The sequence below is a fragment of the Gordionus sp. m RMFG-2023 genome, chromosome 3 (genome assembly GCF_954871325.1).
Source record: "Gordionus sp. m RMFG-2023 chromosome 3, tfGorSpeb1-WG-v2, whole genome shotgun sequence".
Taxonomy (NCBI): domain Eukaryota; kingdom Metazoa; phylum Nematomorpha; class Gordioida; order Chordodea; family Parachordodidae; genus Gordionus; species Gordionus sp. m RMFG-2023.
Window position 1 is genome coordinate 17,070,915 of NC_088777.1, and position 26,759 is coordinate 17,097,673.

The 26,759-nt window shown below is 26.2% G+C and overlaps 1 protein-coding gene across 1 annotated transcript; it reads left to right on the top strand.

The window, feature by feature from the left end:
- Positions 1–9,849: 9,849 nt before the first annotated feature.
- On the top strand, positions 9,850–26,703 carry LOC135926478 (solute carrier family 13 member 1-like). Its single transcript, XM_065462368.1, has 13 exons — positions 9,850–10,046; positions 16,942–17,091; positions 19,370–19,485; positions 20,754–20,941; positions 21,437–21,515; positions 21,722–21,853; positions 22,281–22,400; positions 22,762–22,851; positions 23,477–23,581; positions 23,640–23,737; positions 23,929–24,041; positions 24,214–24,375; positions 26,560–26,703. The coding sequence occupies exons 1-13, from the start codon at positions 9,879–9,881 to the stop codon at positions 26,701–26,703; spliced, it is 1,665 nt and encodes a 554-aa protein (XP_065318440.1). The 5' UTR covers positions 9,850–9,878.
- Positions 26,704–26,759: the final 56 nt, after the last annotated feature.

Below are 26,759 nucleotides of genomic sequence, written 5' to 3' on the forward strand. Positions count from 1 at the left end.
TTTATGATTAGAGAAGATTATTAATAAATCTATATTTATTTTTCAAAATGTGCAAGATATAAAAAAAAAGGTAAAATCATAATTGTTATCATTAGATAATTTTGTTTAATAAACCAAGTGTCTATTTTAGGTGTTAAGTACTAGTTGCGTCACACAATATTTTTTTTTTAGCAAAGCACAAATTTAGGCTTCGTTTATAGTTAACTTGATAAAGTTTAAATGATGTAATGAGTATCTAAATAATATTACAACAATTGGTCTCGTCGCACGTTTCCCATTATTTGCTGCTTTGGAGAGCAATGCCTCAGTTACTATAAACGAGGCATTAGAGACTTTGAAATTACCTTCTTATCCAAACTATTAATGCATCCTAAAAATGGGATTCTTCATCGTTTTTATAAATAGGACTCAACCTAATAGCATTTTTTGGTTAACCCTTCATTAATAGTTAGCTCTAATTCGCGATAAAGTATACAAAATAAAGAAGTGTCATATTTTATATTTATCCGCCAATTACACTAACTATGAATTCAGGTAACAGCCGAATAAATGTTATTTGAAGAAGAAACAATAATAAATGCAAGTTTGGATCCTGAACTTTAAAGGTTCCCTGTTTTATTATTTTTAAAAGAAAAGTGATTTTGATTCCAATTCCTAAAAACTTTAAAAAGAGGTAACTCCGGGTTTTAGGTATGATTTCTCAACCTAATAGCATTTTTTGGTTAACCCTTCATTAATAGTTAGCTCTAATTCGCGATAAAGTATACAAAATAAAGAAGTGTCATATTTTATATTTATCCGCCAATTACACTAACTATGAATTCAGGTAACAGCCGAACAAATACTATTTGATGAAGAAACAATAAATGTCAGTTTGGAACCTGAACTTTAAAGGTTTCTTGTTTTATGTTTCAATTAATTCCGATTTCAATTTTTTATTGAGCCATATGCACAGAAATTTATTTATTATAATATTTCATAAATTTTATTGGCAAATTAAATTTATTTTATCTCCTAGAGCCCTCTAAATATTGAATTAAAATTTTAATCGAATATTTTGAGTTAAATCCTATAAATTTTAAATTTTTAATGAATTTTTATTAACAAAACTAATTCTTCAAATAATAGATCTACGTTTATAATAATATGAAGTATGAAAATTATATATGTCGTAACGGGATACGAAATCTCTAATCCCCACCTTTTTTGTAATCTATTAAAAATCATGAGAATTTGGAATAATTAGAAAAATGGGCCTAGACTGCTCACACGTTAGTCCTTATTGATTCAATGAATTCTAAAAACATACACCCTTCTATCTTTGAAATAAAAGTAATAATTATAAGTTTATAGAACAAATATTTCCTTCAGCCCCTTCTCATCTACTTCTTAATTTGATGTATTTATTTTACTCCTAATTTTTTTTAAAATGATTTTTACCTTTAATCTCCATCCATGTAGTAAATTTTGAGACTTTAGGCTCCAAGAATTAAAAATATCAATTAAAAAATGATTCACTTATTTGGATTAAAACCATGGTTGGCAGATTAATTTAAACAGGGAGAATGAAACCATGAATTCATATTTTTTTGCACAAAATATGGGAAAGATCCGTAAATACCTTTATTATTTATATTTTTTAGAGATTTTATATTATTAATTTTTTCAAATTATTTTATTTATTTTAAAATAGGATATATACACTAAATAATTTAAAATATATATTAAAAATCAGATAAGCATATATTAAAAATAAATTAAAAAATATATATATATATAAAAAAGAACTGATAAAAAAAAATATTTAATAAAAGGGTACAAATCACCCTAGAGAAGAGTGAATGCTTAAAAAATTGGACCTTCAAATTTCCAGGGTAGGCTACGAAGTAAAATCCTTCATGGGGTCCCCTGAGATCTGTTTTAATGAAATTGAGGGCATCACTTCCAAACATGCCTAGGGTATTGGTATGAACAAGGTATTGGTAAGGCTAGCATATTTCTTTTTCTTTAGGATTTCAGCCTTTTCAATGGCAGAAAATGAAAGATTGGACTTTGCTACAGGTATAGTCAGCGAGCGGGAAACCATTAGTTCTGGGAATGAGGGATATCCCATCGGGACGTAAGGCGTTTTCGTTTGAGAGGCCCAATTTTTATTTTTACGTCTATTAAAATCTTTACTTTTCTCCAGAAAATTTTCATTCAACTATATATATGCTCTGAATCAGCATTTGAATGTGGTAATTAAGAAATAATATTACTTTTAAAAAAAAAAATTTTAGGAGTTAAAGGTGCCCATTTATTTTCGTGAGCTAAATTTGATATATTATTACTTTTTTAATGAACGTATCTAAACAACAATAAATTCCTAAAATAATTTATCGTATTCTACATCTTTTATATAAAAATTGGATAATATATATTTATTGATGGGCTTAAAGTTGTAACTAATTTTTCCATTATTAAAAACATGCCCACTGAAATTTAATTTTCGGATTGATATATTTTAACTACATTATTTAAGGCAGTCTGTATTTCTACATTAATATGTTTTAATTGTTTTTAAATATAACCGGGGAGCCTAAATTTTTTTTTAAAACAATTAAAAATAAATATAATATATTTTTAAAAAATCCGGGCCGGGTCGAAAATTTTTTTTTGAATAAAATCTGGGCCAAGCCTGAAAATATAAAACCCAGGTCAAAATTTTTTTAAAATCCGGGCCGTGAAAATAGTGTCTCTGCCGATCTCTGATTAATAACTAGGAGTAAATAAGACTCGGTCAACCCGCTTTTCTCTATTTTTTATAAATAATTTTAATATTGAATTGAGATTTCTTGGGATAAAAATAGGATTTGACACTAAGTAATTTAAAGTCTTTCAAGAGCCCGTTTTGATGGTAGGTTGTTGAGACATCTCTTTGAAGTTATTGCCATTCAAAATCTTAGAATCTATGATTTTCCTTAAAATATATACACTGTTTGTGAATCGCTGAATTCAGCGTAACATTTCATAACCACCATATCTATATGATAATGAAAAGTGTTCCTTTCTTCCTGCATTGTGAATTATATGACAAATTAAATATTAAATTGGAAGGTTTTGTGAAATTTATTTTTTCTTCTTTAAAATATGGAATATATAATAAACAAAGTTGTTAAAAGATACTTTTTAAATGGATCTAGATACAGATACATAGTCTCAAAAGTTATCTAGATACAGATACAGCGTCTAAAAAGTTATCAAGATACAGATACAATTTTTAAATGTATCTGTATACAGATATTTCTTTTATTATGCTAATATAGGTTTGCATTTAATATTATATTGTGAAAATTCATGAAATGAGCTAAAAAATTTATTGACGCGATATAACATTTATCAGAATATAACTAAAATAATGATTTTAATATAATATATGAAAATATTTGATTAAATAATTATAAATAATTATTAGATTTCAGTAATAAAATATTTTCAAAATTTTGATCATTTAGGCATCCTCGTTTTTCTGTAAAGACATTTTTAGCAACACTAAATAGTCTTTCCACAGGGGCGCTTGAAGGAATTGTAGTGTTATATTTAATAAATAACAATTAAATATCAGGGTATTCTTTAAAAATGCTAAAATCTCTACATTCATTTTTGAAAAAATTATTTAAAATTTGTTGATTATCAAAATTTAAATCATTATTAGAAATTATATCTGCTGTAGGGTACTGAAAAAAATCTGAAATTAAATTATTTGTTTTTTTTGGCAGGTTATTTGCTTGTAGTCAGTTGATGACCATGATAATTCACCAGCTAATCTTTGTATCAATTGTTTTCTTTTATTAAGATTTTCTTCCATTTGCAACCATGTCCAATCAAGTTTAAAAAAAGGGTGGAGCATGCTTGCTATAATATAATCATCTTCAAATAAGGTCACAATAAACCTAGAATTATTAAATATTTTTAATTTATTATATTAATTTACCTATCCTCAATCCCTTTAAGTAAGGCATCTAAGAGTGGTAAACAGAGTCTCAGGTTCATTTCTTTAAAATTCTTTAATTTGATAATAAGTTGTGAAATAGTTGCACAGTAATAAGCTGTGTACATATACTTATCTCCCTGCAAAATATCAAGGGAATTAGCTATTGGCTTCATTAGCTAATTTAAAATAATACTATATATATAAATATTATTTATAACTTACTAAACAATATTCATGAATAAAATCACATTCATTAGGTAAAAACCTAGGTAGTTTTATTCCATCACATATCTTGTCCACTTTGTCAGATTTAGCTTTTAAAATTTCTGACATTAATTGTAAGGCATTATAGGTGGAGTTCCATCTAGTTATATTAGGACATATAAAATAACGACCAATATATTCCTTAATAATCTCAGATGAAATAGGAGACTTATTTTGCCTATTCCATATATTTTGGCATTTATGTAGTGTTGTGCTATATATCTAATGAAGAAAATATTACCTATTTAATTAAAATTAGTTTTACCCTCTGATATTGTTTACACTGCATGGCTCTATTAGCATCCACAGTGGCTATAAGATTCAATGTGTGACTGGCACAACAATGGTGATGAGGTAAACTAAATGATTCTGATAATTCAGAATCAGTATTACAAAGATTTGATTATAGAAATTGGCACAACTGCTTCATCTTCCAGATCATCAATTGATTCACTTGTATTATTTTCAATTGGCTTAAAACTCTTTAATAAATTAAGTAATCAATCATATATTATGTTTATATTTATTTATAATAAAATAAACCTAAAACATTTTATAAAATTTTTGGCATTATCTGTAATGGTCTTTGAAATTTTATTTTGAATGCAATAATCCTTAGCTATATCTTGTCAATTTTTTCCTATTTTATCATATGTATGACTACCAGTCATTCTTTTACAAGCCAACGCTATATTTCTTCTTTCCAAACTTATTGGATTTATATAGTGAGCGGTTACTCCTATGTATGAACTAAAAATTAAAATTTCTGAAATAATTTATTCTTAATTAATTATTATACAAATTTAAATGTTAGCTATACCGGCTATAGGCACTCCAACAATCTGCTGTTGTGCATATTAATGATGGTTCTATAAGACTTTTAATTATTTCTTTCTTTTCATTTTCCCATCTTTGGGAAATTCTACCAACAACTGTCTGTCGGCAAATTATATTTTTGTTTGGAGCCAAAGTGTTGATCATTTTTTTAAAAGATGGATTTTCAACAATTGAAAATGGCTGCATACCAACTATAATAAAAGCAATAATTAAATCATCTAAAGTGCCTTGAGTTAAAGTCAAAGGTCTTTTAGCAAAAATATTATTGGAGGATGAGTCTTGTCCAATATTTTCTTTGGTAGTTTTATTTTCCTTCCCCTTTTTTATTTTTGTTAACAAGGTTGGATGTTTTCTCTTAAAATTTAAATTAGAATTTTAAATATATAATATTTATACCCTTATGTGCTTCATGATATTGCACGTTGAAGTCATACTGACGGATATTTTTGTATTTTTAGGTAGACACGGCAAACATTTTACCATCAAAGAATTGTTTTCTTTGTTTTGAGATATTATTTTAAAATATGTTCTATAAATTGGCCATGGTAAAGAACTTGTTGTTGCTTCCTCTTCTTCATTGATATAGATCTAAATAAATATATAAACTTAAAAATTTAGTTATAAAATAAAATTTACCATTTCCATATTGTTATATTAAAATTTGTATGGTTTATTGATAAACTCGGACATAATATTTAAATTAATGAATATTTATATATATTTTTTATATATAAGTTTTAATATTTTATGTATATATAATTCTTTATTATAGTATTAATAAATATTAATATATAATATATATTTATTTATTTATTTATTTCATAAGCTCATATGAAATAAAATAAATTTTACAGTCAAATATTTTTGTTTATAATAAAAAAAGGGGTATATAAAATGTATCTTAAAAAGTATCTAAAAACAGATACAGATACCTCTAAAAAAATATCTAGATACAGATATAGATACCTTTCTAAAAAATCTATCTCGATACAGATACAGATACTACATTTTTATATCTAGATACAGTATCTAGATACTTTAACAACTCTGATAATAAACAAAAACAAGATGCCTTTTTAAATGTATAATTTAATTAAAATAAAAAATGGCAGTGTAAGTTTCTGGTTAAACTAATTTAAATTATTTTATAACTTTAAAAAATTTAAAATCATGGGAAAGTGTAAAATTTTCATATAAGTTGGTTAAAGCATAAATTAATAGACGGTGTATTTTGGCGCAAATGATAATATAAAATTGGAAGGTTTACGCCAAAAGCGAGAGGTCTGAAAACCCTGATGAGACTTGAAAAATCAATTTTTTTTGTCTTTAAAAACGTCCGGACAAAATATTTTAATACCTGAATTAGAATCTAATATTTAGTCATTTGAGTCTGTCCCTAATAAAAAAAATTGAATCAAGATCTAATCGAGTCCTAGAGGATATATTTTCACTATTTCTAGTGAATAGCCTGTGATGCAGTTGAGGGGGAGGGGGGAGTATTGATAAAAATGAGCGTAATAGTACTCGTGATTTGAAAGTTTCAAAATTGTATTAACACAATTCCATGTGTACAGTTGAATGTGAGCGCGGCTTTCACCTTATAAATGTCAGGTTGAATTATTTCAAATAAACATTAGCTATGAGAAATATTATAATTTATCTTCACTTTTTTTTTGATCTATTCCGATTTATGCATTTATATAATTAGCATTCTAAAAATTACGTTACTTTTTATGAAATATATTTTAATTTTTATATAACTTTCTAAATAGATATTTGATATCAGAGGTCTGCAAATGTCAAAATTCTCAAGCCTGACTAGATGTCAATTTTTTTTACTAAGGTTGCCCAGCCCGGTGTGGCCTAGTATTTAACAATTTTTAAATACAAGGCCTAAACCATATATGTAGTTGAACATCAAAATAAACAACTATAATCTTGGAGTGTAAACACTATTACTTCTATGAAATATTAGAAATAATCAAATATTTATATTTACACATTTTGGCCAGGAAAATCTTTGCCCGGCTCATTAAGAAAAATTTTAGACGTTCTCCGACACGGTACGCAGATTTCTATTAGATAATAATGTAAATATAATATATTTTATATGAAATGTTTCGATATAAACTATAAAAAAATAATAAAAATCTTCAAAAAAAAAATTTCCCCGTAAATTTTGATAAGCCTATGTATTCTTTTTCCTCAATTAATCAGTGATAAGACATATGTTGTCAGTGGTTTTACTTAAGTAAGGAAAAAAACAGCAATAAAGTTTACCCCACCCCTCTTAATTAAATACTCAAAAATATTATAAAGTCATCTTTATTGCACAAAAATAAAATGCATTAATCTTTAATAACTAAAAATTCGTACAATAAAAATATACAATTTTTTAATAAAATAAATAAAGTTTCCTACCTTATATATTGCAACTGATATAGTATGTAGATACATTTAAGTATAAACATTTTTTTAAATATGTAATTATTTTAAAGGGAATAGGTCTAGGGGAAATTAAAATGGTAAGAAAATAAGATATTTTCTATAACAAATATTAAAATTAGTAACTTCTATAAATTGGAGGAAGAATACGTGTTTATAATATTTTCAATTTTTAAATAAAGTTTTTTCCATAGCAAAATCATTAAATTATTTAAAACTGATATAAAGCTTTGTAGACTAAATTTACTTATCGCTCTTTCCGCAATGTAGGGGTAGGGTAAATTAAAATCTGACAAGTTTTGTAGTTCTTTAACATCATCTTAATTTATAACATCGTACCTGTGTAGCATTTTTAACTGCCACTACTTCAGGGTTTCTTTTTATGTCATGAAAATTTAGATTAAATTTTTCCTATATCATGAACATTAAGAATCCCGTGTTTTTCCCGGAGATATGATCAATCCATTTGTCGCTTCTTATACTATGGGGAATAGGAAATGGCAATGATTGATTCAGATTTAAATGTTAGACATTTTGAATTAGGTATGGAAATTATTTTTAAAATATATATTCCATAGGGTGGGGGGGGGGGGGGGGTTTATAAAATTTGGTTTAATAATTGAAGCAATTATTTTTATATTATTTATATCCTTGCAAATTTAATAAAGTATTTGCTTGGTACCCCCCCCCTTGCCTTTTTGTAGGAGCTGCTGAATGTCCTGTTTTATTTTTAAAATTTATACCATCCTTAGCTTGTTGGATGGTATGGAATAAACCTATATAAATATGAATTGAATAATTGATATTCAATTCGAAACTTCAAATCAAATAATTGTATTAATCGCCCTCCTCCATATTTAAATCCACAATAAATCAATTATTAGAATATTGTTACAGCTATTTCTGCTTACCATATTTTGCATCAAAATGTTTGGAGAAGGAAATTAAAGTAAAAGGTTCCTTGTTCCAAATATTAGTATTTTATCTTTTTCTAAAAAAATTTGTTGGGATTAAGTTTTTATATTTTAAAGAATTATATTTGTATTTATATTCGAACACACATTTTTAAAAATTAACTTTGGTTGGGGATGTTCATTATCACTTATTTTGTTTTAATTCCTGACCAAATGTCCCCTCCATAATACTCTTCCGAATTATAACCTATATTTTCTAAGGGCAAGATGACGATAATCAGATCAAACAATCGATTTCGAATAGTACTTAATATTTATAAGATTTTTTATAAAATTTTGGCACAAGTTATAATAATCCTCAATATTTTTTTTACCTGACCATAATAAATTAAAATAAAGGTATATTTTTTAACTTTTAAGGTAGTTTTATTTTATGTCAAATTATAAAAGCAGAATAATGAATAGATGGAGATGTATTCAAATGTAATTTAAGTTTATTAAACCCCAAACGAAGCACGCTATTTTTTTTCACCGGAGTATTGACGGGTTAAATATTCTCAAAATTTATCATCTAATAGGGTAAAATTTGAGATGATTATATAAAAAAAGAAAGAAGATTATATTACATATATAATGCCAAAGGATTAATATGAAAAATTATTTAATAAGTTGTTACATAATTTTGCCTATTGTATAATGAATATTCTAGGAAATATTTTTAAGTAAAAATAAATTTTTAGAAAAAAATAATAAAATAAAATTCACAATATAAAATTTTTATCCAAAACTTGCATTTTTTTTTAACATTTCTTTGCGCATAAAATGAAAGGTGAATAATGTTTTAAAATTTTAATTCACCATTTTTATTAAGTTAGAATCTAATAGTTTAATTTTTTAAAAATATCATATCTTATTTTTTTTTCTATTCATCATTCTTACAAATCAATATTTACTGCCAATAGCATGTACTAGAAATTTTGAATGGTATCCAAAAAAAAGAAAAAAAAGTTATCTTATGACGTGTTTATTTATTTCGGAGGTGTGACGTGACGCCCTACTTATTTAAATAAAAAGTCAGTTAATCGTATCCTATTCGGGTTAATTATATTGGATATTCTTATTTTTCAATAACAATAATAATATATTTTGAACTTGATTAAATGCAAATAAAATAATAGCTAAAATAAATATACCTTTTTAAAAAAAACATTTCATACCTTTTTTTAACAACAAAACACATTACGAAATATTTTTTCAATAGAATAATTATAATTTATATAAAAAAAAATTTCAAATTTTCAAAATAAATGAATGGAATTATCCTAGATTCTTAAATATAATAAATTCGATAAATTTGTTAGATTATTAAATTAAATTTTTAAAAAAATATTATTTTATATAGTTTTAATTAAAAACTTTTATAAAAAGTTAAAATAAAATTTATAATGATGGAATTCGATTCGATCCAGCAGAGGATTGAGGCCAAAGGTCAGCATTCCATCGTTCATTTGCTCAAAAGTGCGCTTAAACGTTTCATGAAAATTAAAAATTTCTACATCTCTCTTCTTATACCCATCATATTCTCGCCTCTGATTATATCCTATAACACCAAGGTAAATTATTAAAGATTAATATCTATTTTTTATGAGAGATGTACCGGGCTTAATACTCATGGTATCCACCGGTATCGTTATATTTTTTTCCGATACCAATAGTTGATAATGAATGAAATTTATTATCAAATATTTTTATCAGAGACCTGCAGATGCAGATATACCATTTACACGACCCTGATCGAATTGTTTTTTTTAATTTTTTGGCACAGCCCGGTATTTTAGGCCCAACCCGGATATTTTTTCAAATATATATATTTATAATTTTTATATTTAATAATGGCGATTTAAAATATTTGGTTGCATAATAAGCCAGACTCGACCCGGGTATTTTTTTCAAAAACATTTTTTTTAGGCACGGCCCGGGTATTTTAAAATATTAATTTTTAAGGTCTGGTACGGTCTGGGTATAATTAAAAATTTAAATGCAGCCCAACCCTTTTACCCGGCCGGGCTTAGGACAGGACCTGTAGGTCTCTGATTTTTATAATTTATCGTGAAAAATAGTTCGTCTTTTTGAAACCATTTTTATTAAACAAATAATTTTTAAAAGTTTCCCTTCCTGGAAAATGCTTTATTTACCTTTTCATCACCTAATTGTATTATATTATATATTTTCCGCCTAACTGGTATCTTTTGTAATTAAAAGGTAAACTAAATTAAATTAAACACAATCCGAAAAGATAATAAAGAAAAAAAAGTCTTAAATTCATTTTTTATTATTTTAAATAATATTTTTTTAAAAAACAAAATTTCATGAAATTCAAATAAATATGGTTTAGTTATTACTCCTGTTATGTGTATATGTTTTTTCAGTAGTTTATTTTATATACAGTATGGGGCAGGGTATCCTGCAGTGTCAGACGGAATCGGTAAATGAAAGTTATATCGGTGCATTTCCAATGCTTTAAAGATCTTATAAATATATTTTTGGTTATATTATATTAGTATATGCAATAAAGGTTATACTCGTTACTTTATTTTAAAGGAGCGCAACTGGCTTTAACCAGATATGAATCTAATTTAAATAATTCTATTAATAATTGTGATATTCAATCAAGGGAAAGGGGGAAGGTTAAGGAAGGAAATAAAACATTAATATTTTTTTCGGCCATGGATGTGTTCTCTATTTTATTGGTGATGTCATAGGCTCGCATTGGTCATCCAGGGCGCTTACTCTTTATCACAAAAAGACCCCAATGCAGATTTTACTTACAATATAGGCAGCTCTATCTAACTGTCAGATTCATAAGTAGGCAGAAAATCTTAGATTGTAAAATTGAAATTATTAGTAGGTTATACTATTCATTTATATCTAATTGGCAAGTGCTTTAAGTTATTTTCAAGGCAAAATATCTAAAAGTGTAAATCACACTTTCACACTGTTATCCTCCAAATGTATTCGATTTAATTATTTTATAAAGATAAGATCCATTAAATATTAACCATAGGTTTAAAACCAAAACCCGGAACCCCTGGAACCGATACAAATAACCGGAATCCCGAAAATCTCTCTTTCAAATTCTTGGAACTAAAACCACACACTCGTTTTAGAATAAATTTTTAAGAACCGTAACTAATTTTTAGAAAATATTTAGTACTTGAACCATTTTTTTTCTCCAAGGTTCCAAACTTTAATATTAATTTTGTTTTCATGTGTGATTATCTTTGAATCTATCTCGATTAGTATATTTTTATTTGGTCTCATTACCTATTCAGCTTTATAAGCACTTGAAGGTACATTCCAATCTGCAACGTTGGCAAACATCTTAACAATTGATTTTAGTTTATTACGATTGATGTTTTGCATATTACTAGAACATTGTTTATATTTATAATGATATTATGTTGTATTAGAAATATTCATTAATATATATATGCTAAAATACCATTGTGAAAAAATATATTATTTTGTAAGGATTCCCATTTTTTGGCAAAATTTATTAAAAGGACATGCTAAATTGCTTTTTATATTTTCTGGTTATTTCCCAGCGGTTATTATTTTTTTATCTGTACGGTATTATTATATAATTTTTACAGCTATTTTAATAATTTTGGCATATAAGAAATTACTATATTTATATATTAAATATTTATTAAGATTTATATAAAATTACGTTCCAAATTACATGCCCTGCCAATAGATTTTTAAAAATTCATGTAATCTCAAATTTTATCATCCGATGTAAAAAATTTTGAGATAATTTTTTAAAAATAACGAATAATCGATTAGCATCAAAGGATAATGGATGTGAATTTTTTTTTTAAAGAAATTTAAAATATTTCAAACCTAAAATTCCTCCTAAACTATATTAGGTCTAGTCAAAATCAACAGCTTATACAATTCAAAAAAAAATTTGAAAAATTTCTAAAATAAAAATTTCTGAAGCTCTTCCGTCAATGACTTGGCCTTATTGCAGCATTTGTAACATTAGAAGCAATCTACACAATTTATGTATGTAAAATCTGCTATACCTGCCTATTTTATAGCGCGTTATAGTAACTTGTTATCTGGTGCTTTTCCCGATTTGATGGAAAATCCCCTGACATCTCAAATTCTTTGAAATTGAGGCTAATTCCTAGTCTTGGACTATTCTTTTGTCCACCCACTGACTTCCTCCATCTAAAAATTAAACATTACGGAAAAAAAGGAGCAGTTGAAAATTTCTAAATATTCCGAAATTTCGAATGAGCTAATTTATATTTCTATTATTTCTAAACACCTTAGAAGAGCTCGCCCTAGCATTTTCTAAGGAACTAGGCACCCACAATGGCAAACTTATTAATAAACATAAAAAAAATTTCTTTAGGCGGGACTAGCCATCTGGCATATTCCGAAGAACTTAAATTATTTTCAATTAAATATATTTTATTGGTGTATGTTATATCTAGATATGTTTAAATAACTTTATTGATGTAATGTTATATGCGAAGTATATGCAGTATCTTTTAAGTTTTTACCCATAAATTTAATTTTATTAAATCATATTTTTTAGTTGTTTTCGTTTGATGATAAAATGAAAGGTGGAATGATATTTTAAATTACGTAATTTTTATTCCTATCTATAAGGAAGATAAATTAAAGCTTTAAAAAACCATATCATCTAAAAAAAAAATTTCATCATTTTCGCGAATCAATATTTAATGCCACCAGCATGCCCTATAAATTTTGAATGGTATCCAAAAAAAAGAGGATAAATTATGATCAAATATTAACTTATCGCGTGTTTGTTATTTATTTTGGAGGTGTGACACCCTTTTTAATTAAATAAAATTAGATCAATTTCCTATCGGACCGATTATATTGGATATGAAAATTTAATAAATATTCTGCTCTATTAAAAATTTATAAATAATAAAACAATCCTTGATCTTGATTTCATAAGGCTAAACGATATTTATATTTATAGCTTTTATAAAAAATATATTACATACTTTTTCTTTAAAAAAAAATTAACATTTCATATCTTTTATTCAAAAAAAATTTACAATTTAAAATTAAATTTAAAATATAATGCATAAATTTAAAATATAACGCATAAATTTGGAATAAATTATTTCATAATTTTATTTTTTCAAAAAAAAAAGTTATAAATAAATTTGTTATAAATAATTAAATTATTATCCTAAATTTAATAATATATAATAAATGTGTATTAATTAAAAAAAAATTAATATTTAAAACAAGTTAAAATAAAATTTATGATGAATGAATTCGATTTGATCCAGCAAAGGATTATTAAGGTCAAAAGTGAGTTTTCGATCGTTCCTTTGCTCAAAAGTGCCTTTAAACGCTTTATGAAGATTAAAAATTTCTACATATCTCTTCTTATACCCATCATATTCTCGCCCTTAATTATATCCTATAAAACTAAGGTAAATTTATAAAGATTTAATAACTAAGATATATATATATATATATATGTTATTTTCTTTGTTTTTTAAGTTTAGAAAAGTAATCCGTTCTACTTCATTTTAAGAGTATGTTTACAATTGAAGCGTTTTATATCAAGTAATGTATTTTAAATGTGCAAATTAAAAAATTTCATTTTTGGATTAAAAAATGCAAGATAATTAAAACAACAAAGCCTCTTTAGGAAAAACATGATGCTCTAGATGCATCTATTCAAATTATAAACACTATAGTGCGTTATTTCCTTTTTATTTCAGAGAGGGTGGCATTTGTAATAAATATCAAAAGGAGAGAACCGATAACCAACTCGTTTATAAAATACTTTCTAATATTCATCTTGATCATTTTTTAAATATTATTTATTTAAATTATTAAATGATTAGCAAAATTTAAAAAATTAAACTTTAGCCCGCCTAAAAACTAACGAAGCCATAATTCCTCTTGATAATAATTAGGTCATAGATTTGATGTATTCTATGAATGTTGTTTATTAATATTTATTAACACCTTACAATTATGTGATAACAAGTAGTAAAAAATCCTTATTCTTTTTACCTACTTAATTGTTATCGAAAAGCATCTTTTATTCCATTATAATATATTATAATCTCTTGTAATAATAAATATGTTTTTTAAACTTTTTTGTTTAATTCAATTTAAAAATAAGAGTTGTTAAAGTGGTGCGTTACTTGTAGCTCGCTAACTTTTTTGGTAGCTATAGCGGCTACTTTTTTTGAAATTATTTAATTTTTAAGGGCGCTACTTTTTTTGAAAGTAGCTAAGTAGCCGCTACTTCGCTACTTTTAAAAAATATAATGAAGGTAAGTATAAACATGAAAATTTAAATATAATATCATAATTAATTATAATTTTTTTGATATATTATTTAATTTTGAAATTAAAATATAATTTCAATTTGTAATTTATATTTTCATTTGTATTTTAAAACTAAATCACGTGTTAATAATTTAAAATGTCATCGCCTATGGATATCCAAATCGTTGAAAGTGATTCAGACAATGATATTATGAAATGGATAATACCAAGGTAAGAAAATGTTCTTAATAGCTATAATACAAATTACCCATTCCCTAGATTTGAAAATTTTTTAAAATAAATATATAACCAAAATTGGTTTCAAATTTATTTGTTTAAAATGTAAAAAAAAATATTTCCCCAAATCAATCCAGTAGCTATAACCTCAAGAAACACATAAAGGTACATTGCCATTTTTACATTCTAATAATATTTATTTTATAAGACTGTTCATGAGTTTTAAGGAAATGGGGAAACATTTAAATAATAATGGTATAGGCAACTCTAAATCCAAAAAGACTAATTCAATTCAAACCAAATTAATTAATAATGCAAATGACAATATTTCTCAGAAATTGGCTGATAAAGTTGTTGTTGATTTTATAATTTATACAGTTCAGCCAATGTCCTTAGTTGATAATCTATCATTTACCATGATGATTAAAACTCTATCCCCTGGTACAACAATTTTATGCCGCCAGACACTAATGAATAAAATAGCAGATAACTTTAAAATGATAAAAGATGCACTAATAGTAGAGTTATCAGAGATATCATATATATGTACCACGGGAGATAGTTGAACACATAACAGAAGGTAAAAACTTATTTATATTTATAAATTGATCTGATTAAATATTTTTGAGCTTATTTGGGAATCACAGGCCATTGGCTAGACCCTAGAACTTTAAAAGGAAGATCTGTGGCATTAGCCCTCAAAATGATAATAGGATGCCAGACATACGATGTACTTGCAAATAAAATTATTGATGATCTATCTTAAACTAAAAATATGTATATAAGATTAAATACCCCCTTACCCTCAAGTGCTAGTGTCGAGAGATTATTTAATAAAGCAAAACTTATACTTTCTGATAGTCGCTCTAGACTTGGGGATGATAATATTGAAATGATTTTATTATTAAAATGCAACAAATCATCATAAATATTTATTTTTATTACATAAATTTTTTATAATCAAAACTAACTATATTTTAATATTTATAAATACTAATTTTTATATATTTACTATACAATAATATTATAAGCAAAAAATAAAAAATTTGTTTGTAAATTTTTTTTATAAAAAGTAGCTTAAAAAGTAAAGCTACTTTTAAAAATAGTAGCTAATAGCGAGCTACTTTTTTTGACAAATAGCGTTAGCGGTAGCGCGCTACTTTTTTTAACAAATAGCCGTAGCGGTAGCGCGCTACTTTTAAAAGTAGCGTTAAACAACTCTGTTAAAAACATTAACATAATATATAATATGTAAATAATCATCTAATGGGAGTACCACCATTTATAGATTTTGAGCAAATAATAGTGTTTTCAAATCTAGTGTTTCCGATTTATGTTTGCGATTCAAGAGAAATAAAAAACACACCTTTGTATAATTAAGGCGATATTAAAAAGTGAAAATAGTAAAAGATTCGAAACTTATTTGCCATTTTTAAAATAATTTGTGACTCAAAGTTAGAATAGCAACTTTTTAACCGTTATCATTTGAAATTCATTATTTGCGATTCAACGCAGCCTCAAAATCGTAAGATTTGAACGCACTATAAGTATTTTGTATGCAATGCCATAACATAAGATCAATCACGGCAGGAGTGTCACGAAGGATAAAATGTCTCGAAACTTAGTCCTCTATGATATTTCTATATCTTTCTATATGAATTAAATATATTGTATTAAGTGGTCATTAAGGAAGCCTTGTTCATATGTAGAGCCCCTCACAATTTTTTTAGAATACAATTGAAGCAAAAAATAGAAATATATATTGATTTATGAATAATTTTAGATTTTGAGAACGCATTGAGCCCTGAAAAATTAAAAGGTCCTAGCTATGCTCCTGATTCGAGCATAGTCTTGGACTAATATACACTATATAATACTAATTGTTTAAAAAATCTATTTATAATAAAACTTACTTTATTTTCGAGTCAGGAAATCAGATGTGCCTATGTCTGTCTTGTAACCATAGGATTCCTAGTATCTCAAGCTCTTCCATTAGCCCTTTCATCTCTAATCCCAGCTTTATTATTTCCCATGTTTGGTATATTGAATGTCAAAGATGTCTCATCGATGTACTTTCAGGTAATCATTTTTACTCATATAAAAAATTAGTCCGATATTAGATAATTACCTCTTAAGGTTTGTTCCAATCTTAAGATAATTATAATTGGGGATAATAATTTAATAGTATACATCTAGTATAATTAATCTGTAAAACAATTTTAAGATATCAGACAGGCCTGTTCTGGAAAGAACCGATAAACAATATTATCACAAAAATCGGGTCCGGGCTTAAAATTTAAAAAAATTACATCAATTAATCAGTGGATAATGTTGAAAAATCTTATAATGGAACTTTAAATATTCATTTAATATTTATATTTTCAATTTCCCTTTCAAAATAGGACCAAAATTATTCAAAATAACGAAATTTTTTAAAACTCCTGGAATAAAAATTCGGGCCCCGTCTAAATATCATTTCCTCAAATTTGGATCGAGTCTAATAAATACATTTTTTTAAAATCCGGGCCAGGCTATAAAGTAGAAAAATTTATATCCGGGCTGTGCTTTATATTTTGACCTCTGCGCCAAAAATATCAATTTAAAGAGCTCGTAAAGAATAAATATGTTTAAAAGATATTTTTCATTTAATTTATAATAAAGGATAATATAAACAACATAATATTAAATTTTTATTAATAAATAAAAGTTTGAAATCTTTCTTTTGGGATTAGCCACTATTCTTTTATTTATAATCATCTCTTCACTTGTATGATACTTATTCGAATCATTTCTTACAATTCTCCCAAAACTCTTGATATGATTTAAGTCTGATACAAGTTATTGGTTAAGGTTATATATAATAACAAAATATTTAATTTATTTGATGAATAACTTGGACATTGTAGCCGAAAGATAAATTCCCCATACGAAAAGCACGATTTCAAATGATTTAATGATAAAATCTGTTAACAAATAATAAGTTTATAATTTCATTGATTGTTATTTTACACAAATTTCCTACCTTTTCCTGCCATACGACTCCAACCCCACAGCATGACATTTGCGGAAAGGAATTTTTTAAGATAATTCGAATTAAATTCATTTTCCTTCCATATAACCAAAGATTTTAGGCTTGAAATATTTCAAATCAAATTTTGTTTCCTCGCTTAGGCCATTTATATATGTGTTTTTTTAACCCATATTAGTCTTTTTTTACTTTGTAGATTTTGATAAGCTTTTCTTGGGTATAAGAACTAAAATAAACTTTTGATATAATTTTATGTGTAACCTTCAATGACATGAATGCTAACCTAGAAAGCATTAATAAGTCCACATAAATTTAAGTCTGCCATTGAAAGGCATTTAGACAAATCTATGGCGTCTACTACAACCAATGTCACTTAACTACAACTGTCATGTATGCACACTTTTAATAAATGAATCGTCAGTCCAGGTTAATATTAATGTCATCGCATACATAACTTTTAAAACGAAAAATGTAGCGCAGATGTTATTGAAACATTCCTACTAATTTTGAAATTCCATTTATATATAATTCCTTTAAAGCTTAAATGTCTATTTTCATCTATTAAGCCTCTCAAGGACAGCTATCTTAGTTTTCAACAAGTCACTTCCTTTTATGCATTTACAATCATTTGCTTGGATCGTGAATTTTTTCTAAAATAATGCCTTTATCCTGTTCTGTCAGGATTAACTTTTTAATTTTTAGGATTGGGTATTCATCACATAATACAATCAAAATCCTATATTTTTAATATTAATAATATATATATATGCATTAGCAGATGAATAATTAACGCTCATTTTCAGGCAATTCATTTATAAGCCAGAAAAACGATTTTAAATCCTCATTTTTGATTAATTTTTTGAATTGAAATTATAAAATGTTTTATGTTTCAATTTCAAATAGTGTTGTTAAACGACCCGATTAAGATTTTAGCCAAAATACTATTATGTAACCTCGAGATTTGGTAAATAGAGGTCTAAACCTTTCCCCATCTATGAGCAAAATCTCCAGGCTTACATGATATTATTTTGGCTAAAATCTTAATCGGGTCATTTTTAAAACATTATTAAATTTAAGCAATTTTTTGTCTATATTAACAAAATTTTATTATATGTATTATTTCTTTCTAATATTTTTTTCCCATTTTATATAAATTTTTTTACCCAATTTTTTTTGGCGAGCTTTTATGACGTTGGTTAGTACAGTTATATACTTTAATTGATTGATGCTTTTTTTATAATTGTTAATATCAATTTAATTTATATAATAAGTTTATCATACCCTAAGAGAAATCACACAAAATAATCTCGTTTCTTTTTCTGATATTAGGATCCTATCCTCTTATTCTTCGCATCTGTCATATTAGCGAAAGGTATTCAATCGACCAATTTGCACAAAAGAATAGCCTTAAATATGTTGATGCATTCAGGCTCTAAACCTATATGGTAAAATCTTTACTATATTTTATAAAACAATAAGTTAATTTTTATCTAAAAAATGTATATTTATTGTATCAAATTTTTTATATAGAATAAGATTCATAGACGTAACCAAGAGGGGGGGGGGGTCCTTTGGTAAATTTGCAAAATTATGCCTAAACCCCTTCTCCCCCAAAAAATGAAACCAAAATTATTTATAAAAAATATAACCCTGATGCCCCCCTCCGTATGAAAATTATGGTTTTATATATAATACTATATTAAAATTATATTTAATTAGTAATAAATAACTAGAATCATGCATGGAACCTATTTTTTTTAGGCCAGATCCGATCCAAATTTTTTTTTAATGGACTCTAGTATAATATTTTAAAGAAATCGGAAAAATTATATGCGCTTAAGGGATAATAACCAGGGATTCATAATGTAACGAATATAGGTTCAGGTTTAGGTTCAGATAAAAATAACGGGGTTCGATTTGTTATAAATAATAATATCGCGGTTTAAACTTTTAAATACCGGTTCAAACCTTTTCGCATACAAGCGTATTGAAATTATTTAAAGAAAAGAACATTAATTAAAAATTTTATCACTATTCTCTTAAAAAATAATATTAAGCCATATACAATTAAAATATTATCAAGATTATCTTCTGCCAAAATATATCTAGAAGAAGGAAGAATAAATTTTAGGGCTGAGAACATATATATATGCTAACTTGAGTATCAGCACCGTCAAATAACATTATAGAAATAGATCTAATAATTATTGTTATTTATTAGTCACAACTTAGTCATCTTTAAAAGGATTAAAATATCAAAAGGTCCCGGTTTACAAGCATTTTTTAGAAGTTCGGTTTTTAAACGGCTTATAGGTTTAGGTTTAGTAAAAATAATAATTGTTAATACCGGTTTAATGATAGGTTTGAATTCCTATTGTATTAAGCAATGTTGTGATTAATTTTAGAAATAATTCATAAATATATTAGGGAAACAAAAGAATTTGAATTTTTTAGACTTCTGATCCGGTCCAAATCCAGCCGAGCCTAAAAAAAGTCTGGCGTCTGACCGATTTAAATTCATGATTGCACTTGGATCGGTCGGTCGCATGGGTCTAGTAATAATATAAAATATTCCTTTTGTTGATTCTGTGTTAAATGATATAGGAACTTAGGAACAAAAATTTAAAAAATATTTATGATCCTGAAATATATTCTTAAAATATAGTCAATTTTTTCTCAAAAAGTATATCTATCATACAATTACCGTTAAAAGGATGGTTTTAGGCTTCATAATGTCCACATTCTTCATATCCATTTGGATAAACAACTCCGCCACCGCAGTACTAATGACGCCAGTAGCTATTGGGGTCATGGAAGAATTTCATAAGTTCAAGAAAGTTTCGGTGATCACAAAAGCCAAAACGATATCGAAACACGAATTGTTTAACGAAAAAGAAAATGGTTTATATTTATGTTCAACATAGTCAAATCTGATAAAACTAAATGAATTCCTGTTTTTGGGAATATAGTTTAGGATTCGTTTTCGCCCACTCTAAATTATATAAAATTGAGAAATTCAAATCCCCATGGATTCCATATCCCAATCAATGATGTATAAGTACTACTAGATTGGCGATTCATTCATTAAATGCATTAAGTGTTCTTACATAGGAGACCGCTGTTACGTTATTTTTGGGTATGGACTTCAATTAAATGACATTAATGGTCATTCATATAATGATAGATCAAACCATAAAATTACGCTACAGTTGACTCCTATATGTGTACACTTTTAATTAGTATATCGCCAATCTAGTAATATATACATCATTGATCCCAATACGAAATATATAGTAATATTAATATAGTAAAAAAAAAATTGTTTTATATAAGTTAACGATAAGATTTAGCTTATAATCATAACCAATTTAATTAAAAATATATATTTGATACTAGAACAAACGGTAGTTATCATCAATGATGTTAAAGATAAAGAAGATTTAATCGATTCTGATTCCAGCACCAGCTTGTCAAAGTAATATTTATTTTAAATAGATTAAATTAGAACCTAATAATGTTATATATTTCATTGAGTTTTTATTTAGTGTATAATATAATAACTCGCTACAATTAAAGATTGATATTATATTAATTAATGAACAACTTGTTATTAAGTTCTAATTATTATTTTAAAAAATGACTCAGTCTTAAAAAAAATTTAGACAAAATTTATCTTTATAGGCACGATGATGACAAATTGCAAAACCTTCGCAAATGTATATTTATAGGGATCGCTTATGCTTGTAATATAGGCGGAACGGCATCCCTCACTGGCACACCTCCAAATTTGATAATGACCGGATTTTTAACTGTGTAAATATTATACGTAATTATCATCAAAATTGAATATATAAGGGCATGGTGACCTAAATTTTCTCTAAAATTAGAATAAGATTTATTTGAGATACCAATATTAGTTCATATTTAATGAAAAAAGATCTTAGTTCGAATATATTAAATAACAAAAATAATGGCGCCTATTTAGACGCTTAAAATACAAATTCATAAATACTCAAGAATAAATACTGAAATGCTAATGCTCAGATATAAAACTGATGGAAAAAAATTGTTAATTTCTCATGATAAAATAGGAAGCTGCTAACCGATTGCAGAGACTGAACCATGGAACAAACTCTAAAAGCTAAACCAACAAGGTTCTATCTAAATCGTGAAAACAGAACCGTTGACCTTTAATTTATAGTATATTGAAACTTAATTATTTATTTTATTAAACTATTAGTCTGTTCGGAGCCAAAGCGGAAATAAGCTTTGTGACGTGGTTTCTATATTCTTTTCCGGGTGCACTCATCATCATAATTCTAACATGGATGCAATTATGTTTTTACTTCATAGGATTTAAGTAAAATAAAATAATTTGATATTATGGTTAAAAATAAAAGTGCCACTTGAATATTGCTATTATTTATTGTGGATCCATATATTAATCCAACAGTCATTTCATGATATAGAGCATACATGTTAGTCTCTCGTTTACACGAAATCCTATAAAATTATGATAATTTGCGCCCCCTCATTTTACTTATTTACTAAAAAAATGTTTACATTATGAATTATCGATAAGATTTGGTACTATGATTGTTTTTGGTTTATATTTTACAACTGAAGAAACTTGATATAATTATTACATCTGGTGTAATTATTTTTGGTTAACTTGATTCTTGAAAAGCACATTTAAAACTTATTATAATATATTAATAAAGAGAAACCTTTCGGCAAATGGGAAATAAAAAATCTACGGAAGATCCTAGATCGTTCATCAGGGAACAACTAAATAAACTAGGAAAATTTAGGTAATATGCAATATCATTTTTTACATTGTGCTATTATAATAAAATCCGGTTTTGTATACCACACATTTGAATACATGTTTATATAAGTTTGTTGGTAGATAACTATTTCACAGTGAGTAGTAGTACAGTATGACCACTACATATTAATAATTAATTTAAATATGAGACTATATTGTTTATGATTAACGATAAATTATATATTATGTTTTTTTCACTATTTTTTTCGAAAATCGCCATTTTGAATCAATTAAAATAAAATAATAAATACAAGAATAAATAATTGTTACTATAAGATAAAGGTATATAGAATTTTTAATTTTAAAGAAAATTAGATTTTGTCCTTAGATATGTATAAGGAGTAGAAAAATATATGAGTTGATCACTTTATTACATTATAAGTATATACCGGGTTAGTGGCATCATGTCCTAAATTGTTAAAAAATTTTATCAAAGCGTATATATAAAAATGTTTTTTTTAAAATAGAACCATTAGCTTAAACAGCATTTTTGTGAGCAGGCTTCCGCCCACTCCCGTAATGTTATTATTTATATACGATTTAAGAATTAAAATTGAAATATTTACTTCTTCATTTTATATAATTTTTTGTTTAAATATATTTTAAAGGCAAAATGAAATCACAATCTTATGCTTATTTATCACCCTAGTTGGTCTATGGATTTTCAAAAATCCGAAATTCATTCCAGGATGGCTGATATTCTTTGAAAAAAAGTTTATATTTATTTTAATGTAAGTTTATTACAACATATAACATACATTTAAATAAAAGCTATGTCTCTGATGCGACACCCGCGCTATTAATTGCTCTTCTGCTCTTCATATTACCCTGTGATTTTAGGTCCGTGCTTATGATCAAAGATAATAGTGGTATATAAAATTGATTTATAATTTATAAATTTATTTTGATATTTGAATTCCAAGAAAATATTATACAAAATTAATATAATATAATATTGCCTTTTCGAAAGTTATACTAGAACATTATAATAATAATAATACAAATATATTACTAAAAAAAATTAAATTTAAAAATGTAACGTTTCATTATAAACCACAAGGAGAAATTCCTGATTATCAGCCTTTGCTAATATGGAAGGATATCTATCATGACTTGATGTGGGACATTAATTTGCTTTTAGGAGGTGGATTAGCTATGGCTGCTGGATTTAAGGTTCATTTAATTTATTAGCTTGTAATTTCAAATGAATATATATTTTGCTACAAAATAAAATGTTTATTAAATTTATTTAAAATTAGATATAACTTAGTTTCACCTATATTTTCGAATAAAATTTAATTTGTCAATAAATCATATTATAATTATTTTTCTATTCCCATGACAGGCTTCTGGGCTCTCAAGATATTTGGTGAGGTCTTTTGATATATTGCGTATATTCCCACACCAACTTCTGGTCATCACATTTTCGACTTTTACTTCCCTAATCACTGAAGTACTCAACAATATCGCCACAGCTAGTATAATGCTTCCAATAATCTCGGAAATCGTAAATATAACACATTTTATAAACGCCTTTAAAAAAATATAAATATACATACTACCTCAATTTATATATAATCTGTGTAACTTGTCAATAATAACTCTATTTGAAGCAAATATTTTGCCCTGGCTAGATAAAGTGTGCATCTTAATATAGAGGGAACCTGGGCTAAACTAGAAGTGTCTGGAGAGGATGGCGTGAGAGGACCCAACAAAAATTTTGCAGATCTGACAAATTTAAATATTTTGCTCGTTTCCATTTAGGCTTTAGAAGCTAGCCACACTTTTCTATTTTACCCCAATACCAGGCCGAGGCCTCTAAGTTCACATAAATAACTAGTTTTATTTTTACATGAGAGAAAAACTTCGGACAACTATATTTTAAATCCAAAATAGATTTTGAAGATTATTTATAAATAGAAAAAAGTACAAAAAAAAAGGGGGCAAAAGCTCAAAATATTTTTAAGCAGGGAGGGGGGGGGGTCATTTTTACTCATAATTATTTATGACATTCATAGGGAATTATTATACATACTATATTGAAATAATGTAGCTGCGTTTTACTCACTTGTCGTGCCCTTAATCCAGGCATGGCATATTTTTTTTTTTAAAAAATACCCACATTATTAGCTATAAAAATTAAGAATAAATGTAATATATTTAAAAAAATCTGGGCAGGGCCGAAAAATTTTTTAAAAAAAATTTCCGGGTCGGGCCTTAAAATATAACCTGGGTTGGGCCGAACCGAAAAATTCTTTAAAAAAGAATCCGAAGCCGTGCAAATGACCTCTTCAGGTCTCTGATATATACATATTATACTCTGCCTCAATAAAAAACGACCACCTTTATTTTTATTGTACCATTATTTTTTAAAATTCAAAAAATTTACGAAGACTTTAATTTTTAAAAAGGTGTATATTTGAATGATAACTTTCACATATATAATATACTAGATCATAACCCGTCAAGAATGATGGGGGATCACAATTTTCTTTTTTACTCAATGATTTTTTTTTGAAAAAACCCTCAGATGAGGGTATTTGAGGATTATTATAATAGATAGATTGAGCACATAAATATAAATTTACAGATTTTTGATAACCGGTCAAGAATGACGGGGAATAAGAATTTTCTTCTTTATTCAATGATGGATGAATAATAAATTTTACCTTTATTTGATGATGAATGATTCAGAAATTTTTCTATCTTATGGGGTTCTAGCAAGAATATATTTTTTATATTATAAATTACAAATACAAATGAATAAAAATTTAGTTTAAAAGATTTTTTATTGTGCACATTAATTAAAATTACTAACTATATACTTCATAAACATATTTTATAAAAAATAATGGAAAATTTTAGAATAACCCTTCATCTAAATAAATATAAATTATCACATCTCATAAGAAAGGAAAATTTCTGATTCATTTATCAAATAAAGGTAAAATTTAATTTTATGATGAAGGTTGTTTTTGAAGCAGAGTAATAAAATATGGACAGGGATTTCTTTGTCGGAGAGCATAATGTGCTACCCTAGTACCCTTAATGTATTTAAAGCTCTGATAACTTTTTTATGTTTATATCGATTGCTGGACTTTGAAAAACCCTATTTCTTAGACCTTAAGAAAAGTTTTTATTTTAATAAAATTATTAATTCTGAATATTGCAAATGAAGCACTACACACTTCTAACCCTTGTTTACGTTATAGCGGCGGGGTTTTTTTTAAAATATCGGATTATTAAACAATTGTTTAAATTATTTAAGCGAATTAATAGCAAATTATTTTTCACAGCTCAAATGTAGTTACTATAGTAGTGTAATGGCTAAATGTCGGCTAATTAGGCTCAATCATTAGGCGCCTGCCGGAAAAAATCCTTTATTATTACGGCCTTTTATTTTCTAATAGTTTCTTCCAAATTTGAGCTGCTATCTTTTAAGAAAAACTCCGAGACAAAAATGATATTTTTCGGTAAAAATTTGGTTTAGCCGAATTTTTAACCGGTTAAAAATATAGTAATTATCCACCTATAGTAGTTACTTAATTCTACAATCCGCACTTATTTAAACAAAAATTTCATCAATTATTCATTTACAATCCGATTTTGTGAGCTTTGAAAAACCAAAATTTGAAAAAAAAAATTTTTTAATGACATGCATTATATTTTTAAATATTTTATGTATATAAAGGCGGTTAGTATCAAAGTTAACCCACTGTACTTTATGTTCCCCGTTACCTTGGCAGCTTCTTATTGCTTCATGCTTCCTATAGGAACTGCCCCTAACGCCATTGTTTTCTCGGCTGGAAAACTGAAATTTCTCGACATGGTATGATTAAATTAATATATATTTAGCACAATTTTTTTAAAATTAAATTAAAATTGAGTAGG